General features: G+C 38.5%; 1 protein-coding gene across 4 annotated transcripts; it reads left to right on the top strand.

Moving 5' to 3' along the window:
* LOC131927933 (serine/threonine-protein kinase DCLK1) lies at positions 1 to 27682 on the top strand. Of its 4 annotated transcripts, XM_059283812.1 has the most exons (21): positions 7 to 132; positions 1394 to 1474; positions 3944 to 4041; positions 7656 to 8166; positions 10406 to 10537; positions 11344 to 11496; positions 13655 to 13732; positions 16468 to 16567; positions 17407 to 17505; positions 18591 to 18670; positions 19209 to 19242; positions 20237 to 20339; positions 21695 to 21752; positions 22036 to 22155; positions 22823 to 22972; positions 23909 to 24042; positions 24798 to 24875; positions 25004 to 25100; positions 25443 to 25523; positions 26296 to 26409; positions 26894 to 27682. In XM_059283812.1, the coding sequence occupies exons 3-21, from the start codon at positions 4031 to 4033 to the stop codon at positions 26969 to 26971; spliced, it is 2211 nt and encodes a 736-aa protein (XP_059139795.1). In that variant the 5' UTR covers positions 7 to 132; positions 1394 to 1474; positions 3944 to 4030; the 3' UTR covers positions 26972 to 27682. The 4 variants fall into 4 exon arrangements, with proteins under 4 accessions (XP_059139792.1, XP_059139795.1, XP_059139793.1 ...); XM_059283809.1 differs by lacking the exon at positions 3944 to 4041 and having other exon boundaries at positions 1 to 132; XM_059283810.1 differs by lacking the exon at positions 3944 to 4041 and having other exon boundaries at positions 16471 to 16567.
* Positions 27683 to 27728: the final 46 nt, after the last annotated feature.

The raw sequence follows: 27728 nt of genomic DNA, 5'->3' as shown, positions 1-27728 counted from the left end.
GTGCTATACCCATCATCCAGAGCAGCTGGACACCATTGATTAACAACTGAGCTAATATTTATTTTGTCAGAAGTTTTTATTTACATCAACCCCCCAACAGGCGGCAGTGTTCTCACACCAAATGAACGAAAGGTAGGTGCATGTGTAGTACATGTGGGGGTGGGGGTGGAGGCAGTGGCGTAGCGAGGTCGGGTGTCACCCGGTGCGGCACTTAATGGTGTCACCCTCCTTGAGGCGTAGCGACCCCTTCCCGGCGCCGGGGGACAAACTTTCAATTTGGGCGCGCTCTCTGGATCAACCTTTCAATTTAAGATTTTCACCCCCCCCCCCTCTCAAAACTTTCGATTTGCACCCCCCCCTCCCTCAAACTTTCGATTTGCACCAACCCCCCCCCCCCCCCATCCTCCACCATTGTCGGGATTTGTCAAATATGCTCTTAAAAGACTATTTAACACTCGAATTAATCACTTAATTAAGTGGAATTATAATTTTTCTCTATATTTTTTGTGATATTTTTTGCTTTGGTGTCACCCCCCCTAAATTGTGTCAACCGGTGCGGTCCGCACCCCCCGCCCCCCCCCTCGCTACGCCACTGAGTGGAGGGTTGTTCATGCACTAGGGGAGTGGTGTCTGCTTTTGTGACGCTATGCGACATCGGATGGTTAGAAAATGGGAAAGTAGCGTTATAATACAATAGTAAAGTTCCTTTTCATACTTGTGGGCCCACGGAGCAGGTGAAGTAGAGTTCACCTTTTTATGTGACCTTGGCTTATGAAGAAATAATGTGGTATTCACTTTGCCCGGCCGCATTTAATTTCTCTAACGTAAATAAGGTACCCATAAGAGCTGAGTGAAACTCAGAGAATCATTATTTTGTTAACTTGAAGTATGGATTAATGTATATTTAGGTTACCTAACCTTCTCTTAAATTATTAATTTCGATTTGAAGTTGTGTGTTTGTATACGACTTTGGTACTCAATTTTCTTTGTAATACTCGTTTTTGTTATCTTGAAGTATTTAAAGTGTGTATACTAAGACTGTTAACTTAATTATTTGTAGCTTGAAGTTTAAGTGAGTGTATGCTAAGGCTGCTCAACTTTCTCCATAATTATCTTTCTCTTAATTATCTTTTTGTTTACTTGAAGTATGGGGAAATGTATGCTGTATACGAAACTTACCTAACTTTATCTGTAAACATTTGTTAGCTTGAAGTATGGTGTGTGAATACTTAAGCTACATAACTGTAATCATCTTTTTGTTTACTTGAAGTATGGTGTATAAATACGTGAACTACATAATTGTAAACATCTTTTTGTTAGATTGAAGTATAGTGGTATGTATACTTGAGCTACTTAACTGTCCGTGTAAATGTATTTTTAAATTGCACCCCAGAAAAAAGAACAGCAGATCTTCCTACACTATTCAGTTCAAGTTAATGACGCCAGTAAAACGCCCTACACAAGTGCCAAATGGGTAGGTGTTTCTATCAAGTTGTGATGTCTTACGGTAGTACCAAATGGGTAGGTGATTCTAGCAAGTTGTGATGTCTTAAGTTAGTACCAAATGGGTAGGTGATTCTAGCAAGTTGTGTTGTCTTAAGTCAGTTACTAAAATGGGTAGGTGATTCTAGCAAGTTGTGTTGTCTTAAGTCAGTACTAAATGGGTAGGTGATTCTATCAAGTTGTGTTGTCTTAAGTCAGTACTAAATGGGTAGGTGATTCTAGCAAGTTGTGTTGTCTTAAGTCAGTACTAAATGGGTAGGTGATTCTAGCAAGTTGTGTTGTCTTAAGTCAGTACTAAATGGGTAGGTGATTCTAGCAAGTTGTGTTGTCTTAAGTCAGTACTAAATGGGTAGGTGATTCTAGCAAGTTGTGTTGTCTTAAGTTAGTACTAAATGGGTAGGTGATTCTATCAAGTTGTGTTGTCTTAAGTCAGTACTAAATGGGTAGGTGATTCTAGCAAGTTGTGTTGTCTTACGTCAGTACTAAATGGGTAGGTGATTCTATCAAGTTGTGTTGTCTTAAGTTAGTACTAAATGGGTAGGTGATTCTAGCAAGTTGTGTTGTCTTAAGTCAGTACTAAATGGGTAGGTGATTCTAGCAAGTTGTGTTGTCTTAAGTTAGTACTAAATGGGTAGGTGATTCTAGCAAGTTGTGTTGTCTTAAGTCAGTACTAAATGGGTAGGTGATTCTATCAAGTTGTGTTGTCTTAAGTCAGTACTAAATGGGTAGGTGATTCTAGCAAGTTGTGTTGTCTTAAGTCAGTACTAAATGGGTAGGTGATTCTAGCAAGTTGTGTTGTCTTAAGTCAGTACTAAATGGGTAGGTGATTCTATCAAGTTGTGTTGTCTTAAGTTAGTACTAAATGGGTAGGTGATTCTATCAAGTTGTGTTGTCTTAAGTCAGTACTAAATGGGTAGGTGATTCTAGCAAGTTGTGTTGTCTTAAGTCAGTACTAAATGGGTAGGTGATTCTATCAAGTTGTGTTGTCTTAAGTTAGTACTAAATGGGTAGGTGATTCTAGCAAGTTGTGTTGTCTAACGTCATAGTGATGTGTTTATGTGCTGACGCTATTCTGATGGTGTCTGTTATACGTTATCATACAATGCAGTTCTCTGTGTAATGTGCTTACAATATTTGGTTTTTGTGTTTGTCGTGTGTTAAACATAATGTGCTGTTGTGTTTATGATGTTGTCTGTCATATTTATCAAATAGTAACGTTCCTTTCGTAATGTGCTTGCAACATAATGGTTTTTGTGTTTGTAATGTGTTAACGATATAGTGTGGTTGTGTTTATGTCTTGAAGCTATGTTATCAAATAGTGCATTTGTCTATGCAATGTGCTTACAAGATTTGGTTTTTGTGTGTGTAGTGTCTTGACGATATTGTGATGTTGTCTTTCTATGTCATCAAATAGATGTCAATGTAATGTGTTTACAACATATGGTTTTTTTATGTTTGTAGTGTGTTAACGACATAGTAATGTTGTCTTTGTAAGATAGCGGCGACATAGTGTTGTCTGTTTAATGATATTAACAAATATGGCAGCCGTCTTTGCAATAATGTCTTTACAAGATGTGCGCATTTATAATGCGTGTACAACGTAGAGATTACTTTACAGAGTTTCTTCCATGCATATCTACAGGGGGGGGGCTCTACTCCTCCCCCTGAAAAAGTCTACCGCCACCCCCCCCCCCCCCCAACGAATTGGAATTCAATAGAAAACATACTTTTAACAGTCTCCGCCTACCCCCTACCCCCCCACGAAAATTTAGTCCGCCCCCCCCCCCTCCCCTGAAATATCGAGTGCCCCCCCCCCCTCCCTCAGGAGAAAAAAGTCTGGAAGAAACCCTGTTACTTTAAGGCGTAATGCTTGATGCTCTATAAGGAGTTAGGACTTTCTACTCTGTGGGCATTGTTGTACAACATTGATGTTGATCAGAAGATAAACTTGCGAGATTTCACTTCGATCTTTTGAGGCGATTGGGGAAAAATCGATCAGAGCAAGACAGATTGGAAAATATTTTGTTTAAAAAAAATGTTTTTAAATTAAATCTGTATTTAATGCAAAACTTAATGAGGCTCTTGTGATGCCTATTTAAATGTTAAACTTATATTTTTTGATGCATTTTTGCTTTTACGGTTTTATAATTTTCAAAATAACTGCAATATTTGGTTACGTTTCAATTTATTTAATTCAGTTATAAATACCGCCTAACACTAAACATAGGTGGGTAGATTAAAAACTTCGAACATAAGAAGTTTGTACTATAATTAGCTTTTTTAGCAAAACAAATACTAAAGAAACAGGTCGTTATATTACATTATCCCCACCCCTCCCCCATTTTACCAATTACTTTTAACATTAAAAAATTCCATTTTTTAATAAGCTAAAGTAATTATCTCTAATGAACCTACCCTAGTAACGACGTGTTTCTTTCAGATATTTGCAACATACGCCTAGCTTAGTGGCCAATGGGAGTGCTCAAGATCTAGTTTTAGCTTAATGGAAGGAAGGATGGTTTAAACTATGTATCGGTGGTATGTACACAATCATCGCATTCAACACACCATGTACACACTCATGTTTTATATGTACACAGTTAGGCTAGGTCTGTATCGGATGAACTAAGGTTTATATACACATCCATGACATTCAAAGTACACTAGCCACATATTACACTCATGTTATATTTGTACACAGTGAGGCTAGGTATGTACAGAATTAATTAAGGTTTGTACACACACGTTCATGATATTTAAAATACACTAAACAATTATATACACAGTCATGTTATATATGTACATAATTTGGCTAGGTATGTTCATAATGAATTTAAGTTTTGTACACATTGACTCATACACATTCGTCACTTAAATCATATTATTATGAACATACTCTTGTTATATATGTACACATTGAGGCCAGTCTGTACAGATCGAATTAAGGCCTGTACACATTAACGTTCATCACATTCAATTACACTAGCCACATATGTACTCTCTCATGTTATATATGTACACATGTAAGCTAGGTATGTACAGAATTAACTGAGATTTGTACACACTCGTGCACCTTTATTACATACAAGCACACTAACCACATGTACACACTCATGTTATATATGCACACATTAAGCCTAGGCCTTTACAGAATGAATAGTTTTGTACACACTGACGTATACAAAAGCATCACGTGGAAGCACAATACCTAGATATGTACATACTGACATATACACCCTTATCACAATCAAACACACTAGTCACATTTCTACACACTTGTTTTATATGTGTACACATTGGTGCTAGGTTTGTACAGTATGATGTTAGATCTGTATACATTGACAAGTACACACTCCACACCTAAAAGCATATTAGCTAGATATGTTATATATGTACACTTTAGTCTAGGCCTGTACATTGTAATGTTAGATATGTACACACTGCCACGTACACACTTATCACACATAAACTCACACATGTGACAATTATGTACAAACTATATTTGTACACATTGATACTAGATTTATATAGAATGATGGTAGATAAGTACAGTACCACGTACGCACTTTTGCCATGAACTATTATATGTTAGATCGATGTGTACATAATTATATGTACTTATGCATTATGTGTACAAATTTACATTCCTTCGTGCTACGGAGATATAAGCAAACTTCATGAATACGATCATAGAAGAAGCGTTACATTCTTACACAATTAGTGTCCACCACCTACTTCCCCCCCCCCCCGCCCACCACACACACACATCCCCCCGTCAATTACCCCACGGACATATTTCCCCTCCCCCGACATTAACCCCCGGAGTAATTACCCCCCCCCCCCAATCAATAATCCCCCTGTAAATTACCCCCCCCTGTCAATTACCCCCGGCCAATAGGATATTACCCCCCACCCCCCGGACCTAGATACAGCTAGGGCTAGGATACAGTTATGATTGGGGCTAGGGCTAGGAAAATATGGGGGGGGAAATGTCCGGGTGGTAATTGACGGGGGGGTAATGTCCTGTAGCCCCAACCCCCACCCGGTAAATTTGCTGTGCCCACTCAAATTTTCAAAAGCCCCCCTCCCCCTGGAGAAAACTGCCCGAAAGAAACCCTGATTAGTTTATAGTTGACCAACAGCAACATAACGCCCCTATTTAAGAAGATTCCATTACTGTTGCATTAAGAAACAGCAGTATGAAACAGAGACCGCGTGGGTGTGTGCCGGTGCGGAAGGGGGGGGGGGCAGCAGTTTTAAGTTTTGTCTTACTCTGAAGAAAATCCATATTTCACATTTTCTCGTTTCTTGATCTGAAAGGCAGCTATAAAAATTATTTCTTTGCGAAAATTACACTGTAACATATTAAAAACATTTTATTACTTCAGCTTAATAAAGCACCTTGACTTTATCAAAGCGCCCATGTAAGCAGAAAAAATTCGTCAACATGTTTTCATTTCATTCCCGAATCCTGTCAATGATTAAGTTCCGATAACTCTTGCGATAAACAAAATGGTGATCGCTTAACGCCCTTGGTTGTGGTGTATACACCGATCGCTTTTTGCGTGCCCTTGATAGCGTTAAGTGGCACGTTGATTTAGAGGTGACGGATATTGGAATACCTGGGTATTGGCAATGTTTTTAAACGAGATAGATTGTTTTATAGTCAATTATTGAGGGATTATAAGGAAGTGTGTAAAAAAAAAACTAATGTCACCCGAACTGTATTCATAGTCTAATAAGTGTTTGTTTACTTGATCTTCTTATGTGTTCACTTAGTGTTTGTTAATTATTGTGTTGTATGTTCATGTTCTGTATGTCTTCAATACATGTTTAAGTCGTGTTCAGTTTGTGTTCAATATGTAACGGTTTGTATTTTTACATCTGCTATCTATTCTGTAAGCGTTTTTCAACATGTAATTTAAGTCGGTGACCAATGAGACTATAGAACGCCTCCAATTACGAACAGAAAGTTTGTTGAACGGGACGCCTCAAGTTACGAACAGATAGTTTGTTTATCAGGATGCCCTATTTACGAACATAAAGTTTGTTAATCAGGATGCCCCTATTTACGAACAGAAAGTTTGTTAATCAAGATGCCCCTATTTACGAACAGAAAGTTTGTTAATCAGTATGCCCCTATTTACGAACAGAAAGTTTGTTAATCGGGATGCCTCTATTTACGAACAGAAAGTTTGTTAATCAGGATGCCTCTATTTACGAACAAAAAGTTTGTTAACCGAATCGCGAAGTATTATTCTTGGTTTTGTGTGTCTTTACGTTCTATCTTATATCTGAATAAGGTCAACACTTGTAAAGTACAAAACCCACAATTTAAAAAGTGAACAGCAGTTTTCATGTAGTTGCATTTAACCGGGTCAATATAAATAGCTATTATTTGCATATAGAAAGTGTTTTTGTAACCATTGTTGAATATTTTAAGCTAAACGTGTCGATATTTATTATAGATTAGCTAGCGTATCGAAAGTCAGGTCGAACTAGTAGTTCGATCTGTCTATTGGACCGCCGCCATTTATGTTACAAAGTGCTTCGGTACCCTAGTCTTTAGGGCCGGGCACAAAGCGGCTCGGCTTAGCTGTCAATGGGAAACGCATCGTAAAAATGTCCGCGGAAAGTATACTGGGGTATTAACTCCTTTGGTGCTGCCGATTTGACACCGTCTCTCGTACGTCCGTCCTTGTATCGATTTCTTTTAGGGTTGTCTCGTCTTAAAGTGTTAACGATAGTGAGGTAGATAAAGTCAAGCAACACTTCTACAACTTTTTTGAAGTGTTTCTATAAATATCTTCATATGCCTTATACATATATATATATATATATATATATATATATATATATATATATATATATATATATGAATATTTATTTATTTATTTATATTTATATATCTATACATATGTTTATGTCTTGACGGGGTGTTTGGTATGGGAGAGACTAGATGCACTGGATATACATATATATATATATATATATATATATATATATATATATATATATATATATATATATATATATATATATATATATATATATATATATATATATGTATATATATATATATATATTTATTTATTTATTTATTTATTTATTTTTATTTATATATCTATATATATATGTTCATGTCTTGACAGGGTGTTTGGTATGGGAGAGACTGGATGCACCAATAATTCCAAAGGAGACGGCCAACAAAACTACTCGGATCACTCGGTCAACTCCTCTAGCCCACAAACCACAGACAAGAATTCCGTCCGCTCCGGCCACTCACTCCTCAAGATGGCCTCCGAGAAGCGAGCGCGCAAGGTTCGTTTTTACCGCAACGGTGACCGCTTCTTCAAAGGGATGGTGTACGCCGTGTCGACCGAGCGGTTCCGGACGTTTGAGAGCTTGTTGACCACGCTGACCAGTTCCGCCCTCTGCGACAAGAACGTCCTGCCAAGCGGCGTGCGGCACATCTTCACCATCGACGGCACGCAGAAGGTCGAGTCCCTGGACCAGCTTCAGGACGGGGAGAGCTACGTCTGCGCTTCCACGGATTCGTTCCGCGCGCTGGATTATTGCAAGAACGAGGACCCGTACTGGAATTCCAATCTGTTTCCTCATCACACTAAAGAGCGTCATTCACAGAGTGCTTCCTTGCAGCAGGTATAGTTTCTTTTAAATACTTTTTTTAATTAAAAGGTTAATTAATGATTTATTTCATTCTTATTTTATAGGTAAATTCGTAAAGTATCTTACGTAATTTTTAATAACTCAATCCCCATAAGTATATTGATTGATTAAAACTTATTGATAGTCCATCCTTTCTATATTTTAAATTATCGTTAGCAATAGTTTAAGCTATTTAATTATTATAATTAATACATAGCCAAAGAAATAGCCACAAGACAGGTTTTAGACGAAAATGTATCGATGATAGTAGTCATCTGGTAGTGGGAATACTCCGGCCCAAACGTATCGATTATACAATACGTTAGATAGTGGGAATACTACTACCCAATACTATCTTTAGCACTAGTCATTTATATAGTAGGAATACCGCTAGCTAATATTATCGATAACTGTAGTCATTTATATAGTAGGAATACCACTAGCCAATCTAATATATTAATACTAGACATTTAGCATGAGAGATAGTGCTGTTCAAATTAATCGATACTAGTAATTTGATAATAGGAGTATTGCTGATCAATGGTAAAGCTTACTGTTAAAAAATGCTATAGCTTGATTGCATTGGCCTATGCTGAAAATATCGTTACTTGTCAGTGTGCTATTAGTCCTTTTGCTAGACTAAGAAATAATGTGCCTTGCTATAGTGGTTTTTTTTCTTACTTAATAGCAACTAACATGTTGAAGTTATAAATTTCCTCTCTCTCTCTCTCTCTCTCTCTCTCTCTCTCTATATATATATATATATATATATATATATATATATTTATATATATATAGGCAGTGACGGTTCGGGTCACCGGGTGACACCGTTTAGTTGTGACACCACGACGAGAAATCGCAAAATTTATTGTCAAAACATGTTTGTTCGAGTTAAGATAACAAAATAGTACTGGGAAAGGGGTGACACCAAACCGAAAATGCAAAATAGCTTGAGGGGGTGGGGTGACACCTGACCCATTGTCACCATTGCTTACAATGTCTTTGTATTATCGTCTACCTAGAACGAACATGCAGTGTTTAGACCAATGTTGAACAAAAAATCCAAAAAGTGTGTAGCTATTTACTCTCTTATAGCTGGAACTCACTGGGTTTTTTTTACTTGAGCAATTCTTTTTTTATACAGTGCTAATTCAAAAGAGCCCCACCCATCTTAACACCACCCCCCCCCCTCCCCACACACACACACGCACTAACACAACGAGTACCATTTTGTTTTTATTTACCAAATAATTTGGTCCTTTACCTTTACAATACGTTTGTACCGATTGTCGTAAATAGTAAATGTTTTTGCAGAACTTTGTTAATTATAAAAATTAAAATTACCTAAAAATACAAACAAGTACTCAAATTTAAATGGCATTTACAACAGATTATCGTACTCTTAAAGAGCTCACATTCATCTCCCAAGGCAGAATAATCTTAATGAGAATAATACTTTTATTAATTTTTTTAAAGACTGGCTACCCACACTGAACTCTTCTTAGTTACTTTACATATAGTGTATACTGTCCATATCTCCCTAGCAACAGATGGCATACACTGTCCATACGGTTGCCATACATTATACCTCCTTAGCAACTGGTGCCATACACTATACATTGTCCATTCTTCCTTAGCAACAGTCAGCGGCGTAGCTAAGGGAGGGCGGGTGGGGCAGACGCCCCGGGTGCCGACCTTAAAGGGGCGCCTAATTGGGTAGGAAAATAAACTAACAAGCTTATTCCGTGTTGCATTACTGTTGAATTTTAGAACAATAGAAAGCTACTTGTTTCTACAGACGGCTTTCTAAGATGCTTGTGTGATACGGGAAAAAACTATTAACGGTGACTGATGTGCGTGGGGTGGGGGTCCTTTTTCGCTAACGTGAATAAATATATAAATATGTGGGTGGGGGAGTAAAATTGATAGTTCGCCCCGGGCACCGGAATGGGTTGCTACGCCTCTGGCAACATTTCCCATATAATATACACTCGTTCTACTTCCATAGCAAAAGGTACCATATATTATACACACTCCATACTTCCAGAGCAACAGATGCCTAACATTATACATACTATACTTCCTTAGCAACAGATGCCATATATTATACATACTTCCTTAGCAACTGGACCATATAGTATGCACTCTCCATATTTCCTTAGATACATATTATACATATACATACTTCCTTAGTGACAGGAAACACATAATAACACTGTCCTCATTTCCCTAGCAACGAAGTAAACACATGAAGGACGAGCCGAGGTCCCGTTCAGAGTCGAAGAGTCTCTCGTCCATCAACAAAGTTCCGTCGAGACCGCAAAGTGCTAAAACAGACAGAAGCTCCAGGTCACAGTCTCTAAAGGTGGGTCGGTAAAGGTGGGATTTAGTCGTGTTCAAAGGTGGTATCTAGTCGTGGTTAAAGGTGGTATCTAGTCTTAGTAAAGGTGGGATCTAGTCGTGGTCAAAGGTGGTATCTAGTCGTGGTAAAAAGGTGGGATCTAGTCGTGGCCAAAGTGGGATCTAGTCGTGGTCAAAGGTGGGATCTAGTCGTGGTCAAAGGTGGTATCTAGTCGTGGCCAAAGTGGTATCTAGTCGTGGTCAAAGGTGGGATCTAGTCGTGGCCAAAGGTGGGATCTAGTCGTGGTCAAAGGTGGTATCTAGTCGTGGTCAAAGGTGGTATCTAGTCGTGGTAAAAAGGTGGGATCTAGTCGTGGCCAAAGTGGGATCTAGTCGTGGTCAAAGGTGGGATCTAGTCGTGGTCAAAGGTGGTATCTAGTCGTGGTCAAAGGTGGTATCTAGTCGTGGTCAAAGGTGGTATCTAGTCGTGGTAAAAAGGTGGGATCTAGTCGTGGCCAAAGTGGGATCTAGTCGTGGTCAAAGGTGGGATCTAGTCGTGGTCAAAGGTGGTATCTAGTCGTGGTCAAAGGTGGTATCTAGTCGTGGTGAAAGGTGGTATCTAGTCGTGGTCAAAGGTGGTATCTAGTCGTGGTAAAAAGGTGGGATCTAGTCGTGGCCAAAGTGGGATCTAGTCGTGGTCAAAGGTGGGATCTAGTCGTGGTCAAAGGTGGTATCTAGTCGTGGTCAAAGGTGGTATCTAGTCGTGGTCAAAGGGACTATCACTATGTATGTGTATGTAATCCTACCGTGAAAGTTCAATTCTTCCCCCAGTGTGAGAAGACCCTGGAGGAGCAGCGAGCCTACGAGGAGTACCAGCGATCGTTCGTCGTTCCCCGCCTCATCACCATCTTGAAGAATGGCAGACGACCCAGAAAAGCCATGCGGTTACTGCTGAACAAGAAGACAGCCCAGTCGTTTGATCAGGCAAGTTATTAACTGTCTTGTCGTGTTTGATTGGTGGTTATTAATAGATGCGTGCGAGTTTGGTAAACGTTGAGAAATGGCGACTTCCGTAAATAGAAGTAAGGGGTCATTTTTGTGTGTTGTTGACACAAACTTGTCTTTGTTATCTATAGAAAATGTTGGTTCTGTTATCTACATAGCTGTATATTGTTTTAGTTAGCAGCTGATAAAAATGTAATATTATCTCAGTTTACCGAAAATAAATTTTGATTGACTTACTTTACCAGAATAAAGTCTATGATTCGATTGACTAAGTTTAACATATAGAAATAAGTGATTGTCTCAGTTCGCTAGATACAATCTACGAGGGGGGGGGGGCGCCAAAATGGGTTGGAAAAATAAATTGAAAGGTTGAGGGGGGGTGCAAATCGAAAGTTTGAGGGGGGGGGGGTGCAAATGGAAATCTCAAGGGGGGTGCAAATCGAAAGTTTGAGGGGGGGGGGGTGCAAATCAAAATCTTGAGGGGGGTGCAAATCGAAAAGTTCGTCCCCGGGCGCCGGGAAGGGTCGCTACGCCTCTGAATCTACGATTGTCTATATTTACCAGAAATAAATATAAGATTGTCTTAGCTCACCATAAATAATAAATGATTGTATATGTTTACCAGAAAGAAATCTATGATTGTCTCAGTTTGTCCAAAAAATTCATCTATGGTTGTCTAAGTTTACCAAAAGAAATAGATAGGATCTATATGATTGTTTTAGTTCGCCAGAAAAAAATCTCAATTTAACTAAAAAAAATATGATTTTCTAGTTTTACCTGCATAAAAACAACGTATAATTGTCTAAGTTTACCAGAGGAAATATATGATTGTCTTAGTTCGCCAGAAAAAATCTATGATTGTCTCAACTTAACTAAAAAAAATATGATTATCTAGTTTTACCTGCATAAAAACAACGTATGATTGTCTAAGTTTACCAGAAGAAATATGTGATTGTCATAGTTCGCCAGAAAAAAATCTATGATTGTCTCAATTTAACTAAAAAAGTACGATTATCTAGTTTGTCTAAGTTTGGAAAAGGACGCCAGAAATACAATTTTGATTAAATTAGCACCATACAAAAAAAAGGAGTTTGAATTCTTTTCTCCAGAAAATAAAAATTCATTTTTAGTGAGCGGATGCATATTTTATTGATTAGAAAGCCTCTGAGGTCAAGTACTCACAGTATGAATAATGAGCACATTAATACTGCGTCTATTGTTGTGATATTGTTCGTTCGTCAGGCGGTGTGAATTATTCACAATTTTCAAATTTGATGCGATCTTAATACTTTAATCAATTATGTAAATATTTTCGATTCCCCAGCAAGGTTATATAGAGTGCCCTGATTAATTAACTCTCGCTTTATGAGAATTTTTTTTTTAAAGTAACAAGTGTTAATTAGCATGTGATCGGTCTTCTACTTGTGATGGTTATTGATGTATTGGTGTAAAGCTGATCGATGATTTATCAATGATCGATTGGTTGACGCTGTGGTTTCCAACAGGGTGGTTCGTTTCATCAGGTACTAGTATAGGGGGGGGGGGGGTGAATTTTCTAAAAGAAATGTACATTCTATAATTTAAATATATTTTGATAGAATATTAATATGTAAGTACATTCTTATACCGTAGAATCACGATAGTGATTAGTCACGGGTCGATGTTGATGTTTTGGTTTATTATTAGCTGAAAAGTTGATGCCTTGGTTCTTTTGCAGGTGATGGCCCAAAAGTTGATGTTTTGTTTCATTGATGGCCCAAAAGTTGATGTTTTGTTTGATTTATTGTTCAAAAGTTGATTTTTTGGTTTCTCTTGCATGTGATGGCCCAAAAGTTGATGTTTTGGTTTCTGTTGCAGGTGATGGCCCAAAAGTTGATGTGTTTTGTTTTATTGATGGCCCAAAAGTTGATGTTTTGTTTTATTTATTGTTAAAAAATGATGCCTTGGTTCTTTTGCAGGTGATGGCCCAAAAGTTGATGTTTTGTTTTATTGATTGTTCAAAAGTTGATGTTTTGGTTTCTCTTGCAGGTGATATCCCAAAAGTTGATGTTTTGGTTTCTCTTGCAGGTGATATCCCAAAAGTTGATGTTTTTTTTTATTGATTGTTCAAAAGTTGATGTTTTGGTTTCTCTTGCAGGTGATGGCGGACGTATCGGAGGTCGTCAAGCTGGACTGTGGCAGCGTAAAGAAACTTTACACACTCACGGGTCGACAGGTCAGTCAGGTGTATGTATGTGTGTGTATGTGTGTACATGTGTGTGTGTGCGTGTATGTGTGTGTATGTTTGTTTGTGTGTATGTGTGTGTCTGTGTGAAATGTGTGTGCGCATGTGTGTGTGAAGTGTGCGTGTGCGTGCGTGTATGTGTGTGTGCATGTGTGTGTGTGAAGTTTGTGTATGTGTGTGTGCATGTGTGTGTGTAGTTTGTGTGTGTGTGCGCGTGCGTGTATGTGTGTGTGTTTGTGTGTGTGTGTGACTTTAAGTTTGACGTATTCGTGGGTGATATAGTAAGATACACTCGCACTTTGCCGTCACTAGGTGTGTGACTTGTGGTACGCTGTGTGTGTAGGGGGGGGGGGGTGTTAGGGTAGAGATACGCTGTGTGTGGAGGGGTTGCTGGTTAGTGTAGAGGTATGGAGAAAAGAAGCATGGCAAAGGGGGTATACTGTGCAAGGGGTGGGGGATAGGGTAGAGGTACAAGTATGCTGTGGAGAGGGTGAGGGTTAGGATAGATGTATTGGGTATACTGTGGTGATGGGAAGGATGGGGTAGGGTGATATGCTGTGAGGGTATGGGGGTTAGGATAGAGGTCGAGGTATGGGGTATAATGCGGAGGGGGGAGGGTGTTGTATGACGAAGGGGGATATGCTGTGGAGGGGGTGGGGATTAGGATAGATGGAGGTAGAGGTAGGAGGTATAATATAGAGAATGGGAGGGTGCTGTATGAGGAAGAGGGTATGCTATAGAGGGGTGGGGTGTGCTATGGAGAGGGTGAAGTATAGGTAGGGTAGGGGTATGCTGTGGTGGAGGGGAGGAAGGGGAAAGGGGATATGCCGTAGAGGGGATGGGTGGGTCTACTGTGGAAGGGGGGCGGGAATAGACTGTGGATGGAGTCGGGTATGCTGTGGGGGGTGGATCATTATTCTTGTTCTGAAAAACCCCTAAGAACAATACAACTGCCTGCAATATTGAGTTGCTTTGCTTGTATCACGGCTAGTGTTATAGAGTAGCAGGTTTGAGAACAGAGCTATGGTCTATAACGGCCCATTCACTTCACTCGATCACCCCGCCATTTTTTTTCCGACTCATTTTTTTAAAGAACGCCTCACCTATTTTTGGACAATTAATGCGTCATCGATAATAAACAGAACAGTTCATCCACGACGTAATTGATTAAGTTAATCAAAAAGTTAATTAAAAAGTTGATCAAACAGTTAATCAAAAGTTCAGGCTACAGGCTATTCACGAGTTAATCAACGAGGGCAAAAAAAAAAAAAAAAAACATAAAAGTAAAGTTCCCTTTTGGAACCTGATGGTTCATGGGGCAAGTAAAGGAGAGTTCAAAACAAACATAAGCAACCCATTAAAGAAATTATACTTAGCGAAGAGTTAAAAGAAAAGACAAATAAACAACTATTAAGAAAATAACAAGCGAGTTTTTTTTAATATACAAATAATAGACTCGTGTAAATAATTTAATGAGCCTCAAAATATAATAATAAATAAATAAAATAAGCGTCTCGTTAAAAATTGACTTGTTTGAAAAAAATTGAGATTTGTTTGAATAATTTTAAGAAGGCGAATCGATACAATGAAATTAGTGCATTGTCGCTATAATAAAGACGTTATATAAAAATAGTGCCTTGTGAGTACAGTAAAGAAGAAGTATTAAAATAGTTGTAGGTATAGTTAAGAAGTTGTATGAAAATAGTTGTGGCAACAGTAAAAAAAAAAAAAAGAAGTTATAGGCTAGAGTAAAGAAGTTGTATGAAAATGGTTGTGGCTATAGTAAAGAAGTTGTATGAAAATAGTTGTGGCTATAGTAAAGAAGTTGTATGAAAATAGTTGTGGCTAGAGTAAAGAAGTTGTATGAAAATAGTTGTGGCTATAGTAAAGAAGTTGTATGAAAATAGTTGTGGCTATAGTAAAGAAGTTGTATGAAAATAGTTGTGGCTATAGTAAAGAAGAAGTTATTGGCTAAAGTAAAAACAAATTGTATGAAAATAGTTGTGGCTATAGTAAAAAAGTTGAATGAAAATAGTTGTGGCTAGAGTAAAAAAAAGTTGAATGAAAATAGTTGTGGCTAGAGTAAAAAAAAGTTGTATGAAAATAGTTGTGGCTATAGTAAAGAAGTTGTATAAAAATAGTTGTGGCTATAGTAAAAAATTTGTATAAAAATAGTTGTGGCTATAGTAAAGAAGTTGTATGAAAATGGTTGTGGCTATAGTAAAGAAGAAGTTATTGGCTAAAGTAAAAACAAATTGTATGAAAATAGTTGTGGCTATAGTAAAAAAGTTGAATGAAAATAGTTGTGGCTAGAGTAAAAAAAAGTTGAAAAAAATATTTGTGGCTAGAGTAAAAAAAAGTTGTATGAAAATAGTTGTGGCTATAGTAAAGAAGTTGTATAAAAATAGTTGTGGCTATAGTAAAGAATTTGTATAAAAATAGTTGTGGCTATAGTAAAGAAGTTGTATGAAAATGGTTGTGGCTATAGTAAAGAAGAAGTTATTGGCTAAAGTAAAAACAAATTGTATGAAAATAGTTGTGGCTATAGTAAAAAAGTTGAATGAAAATAGTTGTGGCTAGAGTAAAAAAAAGTTGTATGAAAATAGTTGTGGCTATAGTAAAGAAGTTGTATGAAAATAGTTGTGGCTATAGTAAAAAAAGTTGTATTAAAATAGTTGTGGCTATAGTAAAGAATTTGTATGAGTGACCAATGAAATCATTTACAGCAGGTCACGTGTCTGGCTGAGTTCTTCCAAGATGACACGGTGTTCCTGGCCTGTGGGCTGGAGAAGGTCACGTCTGCTGATTTTAATTTGGACAAGAGAGGTAGGGAAGACAGACGGACCAATAGACAGACAGCCAGACAGACCAGAGGCGTAGCGACCCTTCCCGGCGCCCGGGGACAAACTTTTCGATTTGTATCCCCCCCCCCTCAAGATTTCGATTTGCACCCCCCCCCTTCCCCTCAAACTTTCGATTTGCACCCCCCCCCCCCTCAAACTTTCAATTTGCACTCCCCTCAACCTTTCAATTTATTTTTCCAACCCATTTTGGCGCCCCCTAAGGTCGGCGCCCGGGGACATATGTCACCCCCCGCCCCCCCCCCCCCCCTCGCTGCGCTACTGAGACAGACACACGTGAAGGTAGACAGATGGACGGACTAACAGAGAAACAGGGAAGCAGACAGACCGACAGACGAACACACAGATGTAAAGTCACAGATAGAGAAAGACATACCGGCAGACGATAAACGATAAACTAGCAAAAACATCGGCAGACGGACGGACCCTAAAAATAAACAAACACATGGTCAGAGTAGCATGCATCTCTTCGGGAGGGCACCCCCCCCACCCCTACCCGCAACGAAATGAAATTTTCTTATACAAAATATTTACTTCAAACATTGTCCACCTTCCCCAACCCTCGCCCGGAAAGCTAAAAGTGCCCCACCACTCCCCAGAAGAAAAATGTCTAAAAGAAACACTACCTAAGGTCAGTTGGATAATGAAAAATAAACTGCCATGTTGCCAGATAGACAGATATACAAACAACACCACCTTCCAACAAAAGTCGAATCAGACGAGCTGTCAATAGGTGTTCCATTATGCTAATTTCTTTTTATCTCGTGGGAAAAGATTTGTAAACACGTTCCCTTTCTACTGCAGAGATTTGTAACGTCAGTGCTTACCGCCCCTTCACTGGGAAACATAAGGAACGGGTCACACTGAGGAAAAACTCAGAGTCCTCCATATCCAAATCTTCCGGTAAGGGAATGTGTGTGTGTGAGTGTGTGTGTGTAGGTGTGTGTGTGCGTGCGTGTGTACGTGTGTGTATGTGTGTGTGCGTGAATGCGTGTGTGTGCAAATGTGTGTGACAGATTGTTTGTGTATATATGTGTGTGTGTGCGTATGTGTATGTGTGTGCATGTGTAAGTATATGTGTGCGTATGTGTGTATAATTGTAGGCTTGACATGTTCGTGGGTGGTACAGTACGGTACACTCGTACTTTGCTGTCACTAGTAGAGTGGTCTAGAGGTAGCACGCGCCACCTTGATTCAGGGGGTTAGGGGTTCGGTACCCAGGTTCGAAACCGCAGTGCATCCATGAATCGGAGAGGTGAATGCCTTGTGGAGACAATCACTTCTAATCCTCTTTGGGCAGCTAATATGTTACTTGCATTTCTTAATGTATTGCAGTATGTATAAGTGGTTGTGTTGCAATGTAGGTAAATCCTGTCCATGTAAGAATACGTTTTATAAGTACCTAAAATATGCTTCATGTAAACTTTTGTAATGGCCCTATGGTGAAGCAATGAAGTGTGTTTTGTTTATTTTGTAACCACGACATATTCGAATTTTGTTGGACCGTTACGTTTAATGCCTACGATACGTGTACTGTACTTAATCAAAATGTGTCACAATTAGAAAACCAAATGTAGTATAATTGAGCCACTTCCTGTTATCGGAAATCGCTGAAAAGTTGATACAGAACTTCAACGTCGATATAATATTTATATATGAAATTTCATCAACCTAGCTGTAACGGTACTCAGGTTATTGTGTTCAGAGACATATATATATATATACATACATACACAGAGACAAATGCACAACACTGGAAAACTTTGTTTTTCCGACTCAGGGAGGGGCAAAACGTCGAGATTTATGAAAATCTCGATTTCGATTTTTTGCACGCTTACAATTATATCCTCTATACTTCGTATACGAGAAAGTAAAAAATAAAAATAAATTCTCATTCAGATACGTGTACTGTACCAGGTTCTCTACTGAATAAAATTATATTACTTATTCAACGATGACCTGTTACATTGAATGTTATCTCCTTCCAGCAGGAAACACCACACCAACCTTCTCATCAGCTATGGCATCGTCAAAACACAACACTGATGGTAAAATAGCGACACTGGCGGTGAGTGCTCTATAGATCCTGCTTCTCTTGTCTCTCCTGCTGTTTCCAATACTCACTCCTTTCACGTCCAAGCAGTATTTCTTCCAGACCTTTTTCTCCGGGGGTGCACTCGATATTTTCGGGGGGTAGGGGGGGGGGGCGGACAACATTGTTCTCCGGGGGTGCACTCGATATTTTCGGGGGGGGGGGGGGTGGGGGGGGCGGACAACATTTTTCTCCGGGGGTGCACTCGATATTTTGGGGGGGGGAGGGGGCGGACACTGCTAAAAGTATATGTTTTCTATATAAATTCCATTTCGTTCGGGGGGGGGGGGCGGTAGACTTTCTTTGGGGGAGGGGCCGAAGAGATGCCTGGAAGAAACTCTGCGTCCAAGCAACATTTTGCTGTCGTATCATAAATCCCACTAAATAGACTTAAAGTAAAAAAGACATTTTCATGCCCATTAATCTTATCAGCCATGCCTGTGATGTCTAAATCAAAGCATTCAAATTAAGTTCTGTTAAAATTCCACATTTTTATCTTTAAACCAATTACCAGTCTGATGAAAAAGCAGACGGCAGTGAAAAATTTGGTGAGTAGACATTTCTTTAATTAAACAACGCCCCCCCCCCCTCCCCACACCCTCCCTCTCTTAACAGATGGGAACATTTTTAGCCTTAGATCATGGAACGTCGTGGTCGGGCATTAGAGCGTTTAGTCATTAGCCCAGAAGTCTTGAGTTCGTGTCTAGGGCTTGAATCTGTAAGAGGTCCCTGAGTCCACTCAGCTCTGATGAGTACCTGATTCACGTTATGAAAAGTAAAGATGTGGTCAGAAAATGCATCTGCCCGGAAAACTCTATAAACTCAGACAACAAACAAAAGTCAACACTTTTCTTCTCAATAGACTAAACTGAAGTAGTGTTCAGTTCATTGTTCAACATTACAAATGAAATTGGAAACGTTTATTTCGCAGGGGCAAATATTAACAATTATAGTCTTAACATAAGCCCATTCTTGCCTATTTATTGTAGCGAATTAGCTAAATTTGAACCTAATCGAGCGTTAACCTAAAAAGTTATTTTTATGAGTTGTTGAATTTTAATTGTTCCCTACAATTAAATTATTATAATACGTAGATCGATAATAAATAAATAGCCCTACCATTCTAGATTTCTGTATAGATTTTCTGTATAAGTAATCTAACCAAAAGTGAACATAATCATTGGTATGAGAGTTGCAGATGGAGTTCTGTTTCTTTGGCAATGGCATATAGGCGCCTACATATATTATGTGGCCAATTAAACCACAGGCCTTTATAGCATCTATGTTCTATAAGTCTTAGTATATCACACCCTTTTAAATAAACAATTACAGTAAAAAATAAAACAAATTGTTTTGTTTTTTACTTTTTTCTTCCAATTACAATAGTAGTATAACATATACTGTTTTACTAACATTAGAAGTATAAGACACTGTCCCACTCTCTCGGTGGATGTCGACAATGAAATACTGACTATTCCACTTAAGATCCATAACGAACATACTAACACAAGCCTCGCGACGCTAACAATGCCTTTCCCCTAGACATATCACAAGTCGATATGCCCTATGCTTTGACCAACAAGTACGATATAGGAAATATGATCGGTACAGGGAACTTTGCGGTGGTTTTAGAGTGCAAAGACAAGTAAGTTAGTGTGGTGGTGGTGTTTGGGTAGGTGTGGTGGTGTTTGTCGTGTGGTGGTGTAGTGGTGTTTGTGGTGTGTAGGTGTGGTGGTGTTTGTGGTGTGTAGGTGTAGTGGTGTTTGTGGTGTGTATGTGTGGTGGTGTTTGTGGTGTGTAGGTGTGGTGGTGTTTGTGGTGTGTAGGTGTGGTGGTGTTTGTGGTGTGTTGGTGTGAGGGTGTTTATGGTGTGTAGGTGTGGTGGTGTTTATGGTGTGTAGGTGTAGTGTTGTTAGTGCTGTTAGTGGTGTGTAGGTTGGTGTGGTGGTGTTTGTTGTGTATTGGTTTGGTGGTGTATGTGGTGTGTAGGTGTGGTGGTGGTGTTTGTGATGTGTAGGTTGGTGTGTAGGTGTGGTGGTAGTGTTTGTTGTGTGTTGGTTTGGTGGTGTATGTGGTGTGTAGGTGTGGTGCTGTTAGTGGTGTGTAGGTTGGTGTGGTGGTGTTTGTTGTGTGTTGGTTTGGTGGTGTATGTGGTGTGTAGGTGTGGTGCTGTTAGTGGTGTTAGTGGTGTGTAGGTTGGTGTGGTGGTGTTTGTTGTGTATTGGTTTGGTGGTGTATGTGGTGTGTAGGTGTGGTGGTGTTTGTGGTGTTTAGGTTGGTGTGGTGGTGTTTTATGGTGTTGTTTGGTGTGGTAGTGGTGTGTAGGTGTGGTGGTGTTTGTGGTGTTTAGGTTGGTGTGGTGGTGTTTTATGGTGTTGTTTGGTGTGGTGGTGGTGTGTAGGTGTGGTGGTGTCTGTGGGGTGTTGTTTGGTGTGGTGGTGGTGTGTAGGTGTGGTGGTGTTTGTGGTGTGTTGTTTGGTGTGGTGCTGTTTGTTTTGTTGTTTGGTGTGGTGGTGTTTTGTGTATAGGCGTGTGTTGGTGTTTGATGTGGGTAGGTTGGTGTGGTGGTGTTTGTTGTATGTCGGTTTGTTTGTTGGGTGGGGTGGGGTGGTGACCTTTGCTGTTTGTAGGTTGGTGTGTTGGTGTTTGTGGTAGGTGGTGTGTTGGTATTCGTTGTAAAGTGTTATATCAAAGTTTGTTGTTTGTAGGCTGGTGTTTGTTTTTAGTTAAGGCGTTTCTCTTTCCACTTTTCTGTTAATGTGTATTTATGAAAATATGGGCTCGACTGTGAGACTGTGACGTTGATTGTATGTATGTGTCATCATTGTGGTTAATGTTTCCCGTTTTGTTGATGTCTAGTTGGGATTTTTTACTCGTATGCTTGGCAAGTATGCTTGTCGCTATCTACTTCATTTATGTTATATTTATTTCATTTATGTTACATTTATTTCACTTATGTTATATTATCATTGTTTTGAAAAAGTATTTAAAACATTTCAGAAAAACACAGAGAAAATATGCTCTTAAAATAATAAACAAAGAAATATGTAAAGGAAAGGTAAGTTTATATATTGATGTTAGTTGGTGACCAGTCATATGATATGATAAATATTGTCTTATGTTACCAGATTGTCTGATGTATATTGCTGACAGTCTCTTTCATATTGTTATAGTTTTATTCTGTCTAATATCTGTTGTTATGATTTCTGTCTGCCTACTGTATTGTTACAGTTTCTACCTGTTTACTTTATTGTAATAGTTTCAGCATTTCTACTGTGCATTGTTATAACGTCTCCTCTGCCCCTAACACAAACAACAGCAGCCATCTTGTATCCCTACAGGAGAAAATGATCGATAACGAAGTTAGGATCCTACGCTGTGTCAAGCACCCCAACATTATCAGGCTAGTTGAAGACTATATGAACCAGCATCAGATCTTCTATGTCATGGAGCTCGTCAAGGTAAACTTGTCGCTTGTAGCAACAGTAACCATGGTGATAACAGGTCCTCCAGAGTGTCACAATAACTTGAATAAGCTGAATAATAAGCAAGTATGGAGTGCACGACAAAAATTACATATATATATATATATATATATATATATATATATATATAATATATATATATATATATATATATATATATATATATATATATATATATATATATATATATATATATATATATATATATATATATATATATATATATAGTGTATGTGTGTGTGTTTGCGTGTTTGTGTGCGTGCGTGCGTGTTTGTATATATAACTATACATGAGTAAGGGAATAAGCATCGAAGATCTACCCATAGTTCTGTACAATTATACAATAACCCCCTTAACGCCAACGGTCGCTAAAACGCGAAATGCCATTTTCTATTTAGATAAGAATTTATTATATTATACAGTTTAAAAATAAAATTACAAATATTCAAAAGACAGGTCTTTTTTTTTCACGTTTTTTTTTGGGGGGGGGGGACGCTAAGCCACAATTATTGTAGCCACCACCCCCCCCCTCCCCCCATGTTCCGCCAAAAGAGTTAGAATGAGCTCACTCTACCATACAACAGTAACCTGTCCATCCCCATCTCAGCACTTACCCACACTCTGCTTGTGTTTCACCCCCCAGGGTGGGGATCTGTTTGATGCCATCGCCTCCTCCAGTAGCAAGTACACGGAACAAGATGCTAGTGGTATGCTCTACAACCTGGCCAGCGCCCTCGAGTACCTGCACTCCCTGCACATCGTGCATCGTGACGTCAAGCCGGAAAATATACTGGTGAGTTGTTTTTTTTACACCACTAGTACTTGGTTAATGGTCTATAGCAACGGCTTGCCGGAAAATATACTGGTAAGACTTTTTACACTTGGCATAATGTCCATAGCAACGGCTTGCCGGAAAATACACTGGTAAGATTTTTTACACGTGGCATAGCGTCCATAGCAACGGCTTGTCGGAAAATACACTGGTAAGACTTTTTACACTTGGCATAGTGTCCATAGCAACGGCTTGTCGGAAAATATACTGGTAAGACTTTTTACACCACCCGTACTTGATGAAAGGTCTATAGCAAACGCTTGCTGGAAAATATACTGGTAAATCCACATTACATGGCTAATTGTGTATCACGGTGGTAAGACGGAAAATATTCTGGTAAGACATTTTAAACCACTGATACTTGGCATAGTTTCCATAGCAACGGCTTGCTAGATTATATTAAGACGTTTTAAACCACCAAAGCTTGACATAGTTTCCATAGCAACGGCTTGCTAGATAATATAAAGACGTTTTAAACCACCGATACTTGACATAGTTCCCATAGCAACGGCTTGCTAGATAAATCATCTCAAATACATTACTGATTTTGCCTTGAGATATTATGTCTGAGATCATTTGTCCATGATATCATTTGTCCTGATATTTTTTGTCCTGGTATCTTTTGTCTTGGGGTCATTTCTCCATGAGATATTTTGTCTGAGATCATTTGTCATGGAACCAGAACTGGCGGGGTTCGTTGCCTCCAAAAAGGTTAAGAACCACTGCATTAGACTATCTAATCACACAAATTAAAAAAAAACATTTTGTTGAATCATCAGACTTATATTTGTTTTTTCTAAAGAAAAGTTTAATTTCGTTAATGTAACTATCCCCTTGCTTTAGCTTGTGTGAAGCCATGTCTTATTTCGCCTGAATTTGATTGGTCTCTAAATTTAGATTCGACAACACGATGATGGCTCCAAGTCGCTCAAATTGGGGGACTTTGGACTGGCCATTGAGGTCAAAGGTCCGCTCTACACCGTGTGTGGTACCCCGACATACGTTGCCCCGGAAGTGATCGCTGAAACTGGGTATGTAGTTTGTAGACAACTAATAAGTTCCTTACAGTGTAATTTCTTACCTTGGAGAGGGGGGGGGGGGGGGGGGGCATAATTACGTCACTTTTGATTTTTCCCGATTTTTTAAACCCCTCCTCACTGTCCCACTCATCTTTACTAAAAGTCAGACCCCTCCTCTAGCAGTGTGGCGTCGTTTAACTTGTGTTTTAACATTTTAATTAGGGAATAATTAAAATGTGTGACACTCCCGAAGAGGCGTAGCGACCCTTCCCGGCGCCTGGGGACAAACTTTCGATTTGCACCCCCCCCCCCCTCAAACTTTCGATTTGCACCCCCTCAAGCTTTCAATTTATTTTTCAAACCCATATGTCTCCCCCCCCCCTCCGCACCCCCTCGCTACGCCTATGCACTCCCGGCAAGAGGATTTTAAAAAACTTTTGTGAAGATATGTGACAAATAGAAAAAGGTTCATTACAGTCTGTCATATTAAAAGGAATTCAATTTCTGCAGTCGTTTGCAAATTTATTTATTTGTAAACTGATTAATGCACCTTACCTCACTGGCAAAAGTGTGAAAAATTGTCTGAAAACCCAGTCTTTCTTTAGTATTGAGGGGCTTCCGCAAAGTTATAGCATCTAGTGGATATTTTGGTATTTTGTGAGTCGCTAAATTAAATTAATTAAATAGATTGCATTTTAAAATAATCGGGATGATCGTTTTAAAATGCAATTTAAAAAAAAAATTATAAATGATTTTCTTCTCCTCAGCTACGGTGTGAAAATAGACGTATGGTCTGCTGGGGTGATAACATACATCCTTCTATGTGGCTTTCCACCTTTTTCAAGGTAGGACCTGATATTTTTACTGTGATACTCGACATATACTACGTTAGATAACTCTAGTTTACACACTAGTTATTTGATCTCGCCTCGCTATTACAATACATTATCTCCCTTGATTTAATTTTTTTTAGTGCAAATGATAATCAAGATGAACTGTTTGACATGATAATGACAGGAAATTATGACTTTGTCAGCCCATATTGGGATGATGTAACACCATCAGCTAAGGTGAATTTTAAAATTCATGAACCTAAAAAAAAACAATGCACAAAAGTAAAAAATAAAATATATTAAAGGCTAAATATTAAATAAGGGGAATGCCTGTTTAAAAAAAAAATATTTTATTATTTAGCATAATGGCATAAATAGAATTTATATTCTAGACTGTATCATATGGTCTATGAAAATGTGATATGGGATAAATATGGGATAGGTGGTAGGTATAAAAACTATACTATGTATAGTGGTCTATGAAAATGTTTGATGGGGTAGGTAGTAGGTTTTAAAGTGTCATATTTTTGTGTTACACAATCTGTACACAGTCCATTGTGTGATTCTCTTTTCCCCCAGAGTGTAATTTCAGGAATGCTAGAAACAGATCCTGAAATTCGTTTGACAGCATCACAAGTGTTGGAACACAAATGGGTGGCTGTAGGTTTTAAAACAAGTTTCCTTTCTTTTGTAAAGTTGGACTTAATTAATTTTTTATGGCATCTATCGGCTTATTATCTTTTCCAGTTAGTACCCAAAACACATAGGGCAGATGCAGTGGCATAGCTAGGATTTTCTGGCCCCTATGCAAAAAGTGCTAGTGGGCCCCTCAGAGGCGTAGCGACCCTTCCCGGCAACAAACTTTCGATTTGCACCCCCCCCCCCTCAGACTTTCAATTTGCACCCCCCCCCTCAAACTTTTGAAAAAGGGCCCCTATTTGCCTTTGGCCCTATGCCTTGCTTACGCTAGCTTTACGGTAGCTACGCTACTGGGCAGATGAAGTAGAGCTCATCTGCTTCAGAGAGCTTGGCATATGAAGGGATAGTGTGGTCAGCTAATTAAAATGTATGAGTATGATTTATTTAATTTCATACATATTCAGCACAATATTAAAGCATTGAATGATTTGGATCCATACATATTAAGAACACTTAAATTCATGAGTTATTTAACTTACATACACATTTAGTACTCATTTAACATGTTTACATATAATTTTGATGAAGCTAAACAGCAATGCTTAATATCAGGGGTGAGGTAAGGATTGGAAATTTCCACTAGGCCCTTAAAACAGCTGTGAAAATCCTACAACATATCACGTAGAAGTGTATGAAAAATATAATTTTATGTCCACCATTATCTACCCATCACCCTTACTCACCAGCTATTAATGCGTCAGAGTGTAACTTATGTGGGTTTTTTTTATTTTAGAGTGACACATATTACTCCGCGGATCTACGTAAAAAGGTGTCATCAGGCCTCAGTTCCTACTTTAGACGAGCCCCAAAGTCGTCACAAAAATATGCAGGAATTAAGATCATAGCAGTAAGACACCAAGAGAACAATTATTTGATCCATTTTTTTTCAATCTGTATTTTTACATCGCTTATCATTATTAGCATATCATTAGTTTTAAGCAGGCTTAATAAGGACTTTTAAGCTAGAACTAAGTTGTTTGGGTCAAAAGTTGATTAAAAGGTAGGCTTTTTGTGCTAGATGTCTAATAGTGATTTTTATCTGGTAATCCTGTTGAATAATTGTTCCATAAAAACATTTCAAACATGAGATCCATCTTTTTAAATTAACAAATTGAATAATTCAAGAACTTGTTTTAATTATTTCTTTAAATAACCAGACTTTCATACTTCATGTACACTTAATGTCATTCCATATTTTGAAAATTATTCAATTTTTCATACCTGTGATCTGAACATCAGGCATAAATGTTCAATTTCTTAATTTTGTATGTATATACATATATAAAATGTCATTCACAATCTAATAGCTGACTGTTTCTTTCACCTGACAGTCGACCGCCTTAGATAAAGCATCGAAATTTTTTCAAGGACGAGGAAAGCCTTATGACAAAAGAAAAAACGATTTCTAAAAATAGTTCGTGCTTAGTCATACCTGGACACCCACCTGTCTCCTTGTGGACCTAATTTGAAAACCCACCTTCCTCCATGAAAACCCACCTTCCTCCATGCAACACTCTGTAAAGGAAAACCCACCTTCCTTGGTGGATGTATGATTGAAAGCAAGCACTTCTAAATGGATATTCTTACAAATAAAATGCACCAATTTCTTCATGGATCTAATTAGAAATCATTTATCGTTATGGACTTTCTTACAAGGAAACTCCACCTGACTACTGAAAAATGAAGTTTCTTCGCAAATCTATACAAAGGTTCATCAGTCTACGTAGGCATTCTTATAAGGAAACCCAACTTGTGTTGAAGTTAGAAAATCTGGAACAAAATAAGCACCTGTAGCAGAGCATATAAACATAAAACACCTTCGAGCATATATCATGAAAACTAATAAAGAGCATAAGCATACGTACTATGTACGTTACTTTGTCAGAGCATAAGCCATATCCCCTTGTGAGGCGTCTATGGAAAGGCAGTACGGCAGTTAATGTTATGTCTTGATCTGGAACCGTCTCGTAAAACACATTGTATAACATTGAACACTGTATGAGAGTAGGCGATTCATCAATAAAAGAATAAGAATATTTCATCACCATCTCCATTTAACCATTTTTTTACTTGCAAATGCAAGGTTGAATGTTGTGATTAAACTAATTACTTAGTTCTAATCTGGTTAAAATCTTTTTCTTTTTATTTTAATACACTTCTTTCTTT

Source organism: Physella acuta, unplaced genomic scaffold (genome assembly GCF_028476545.2).
Source record: "Physella acuta isolate Inbredline_101_S28 unplaced genomic scaffold, ASM2847654v3 ptg001448l, whole genome shotgun sequence".
NCBI classification, from domain to species: domain Eukaryota; kingdom Metazoa; phylum Mollusca; class Gastropoda; family Physidae; genus Physella; species Physella acuta.
Note: the sequence above shows the minus strand (reverse complement) of the source record. Positions and strands in the feature narration are given on the sequence as shown.

Coding starts and splice junctions, on each gene's coding strand:
- LOC131927933 (XM_059283809.1), top strand. Junction 1,475..7,655: donor CCTACACAAGTGCCAAATGG/GTAGGTGTTTCT, acceptor ATGTCTTGACAG/GGTGTTTGGTATGGGAGAGA. Junction 13,733..16,467: donor ACACACTCACGGGTCGACAG/GTCAGTCAGGTG, acceptor AATCATTTACAG/CAGGTCACGTGTCTGGCTGA.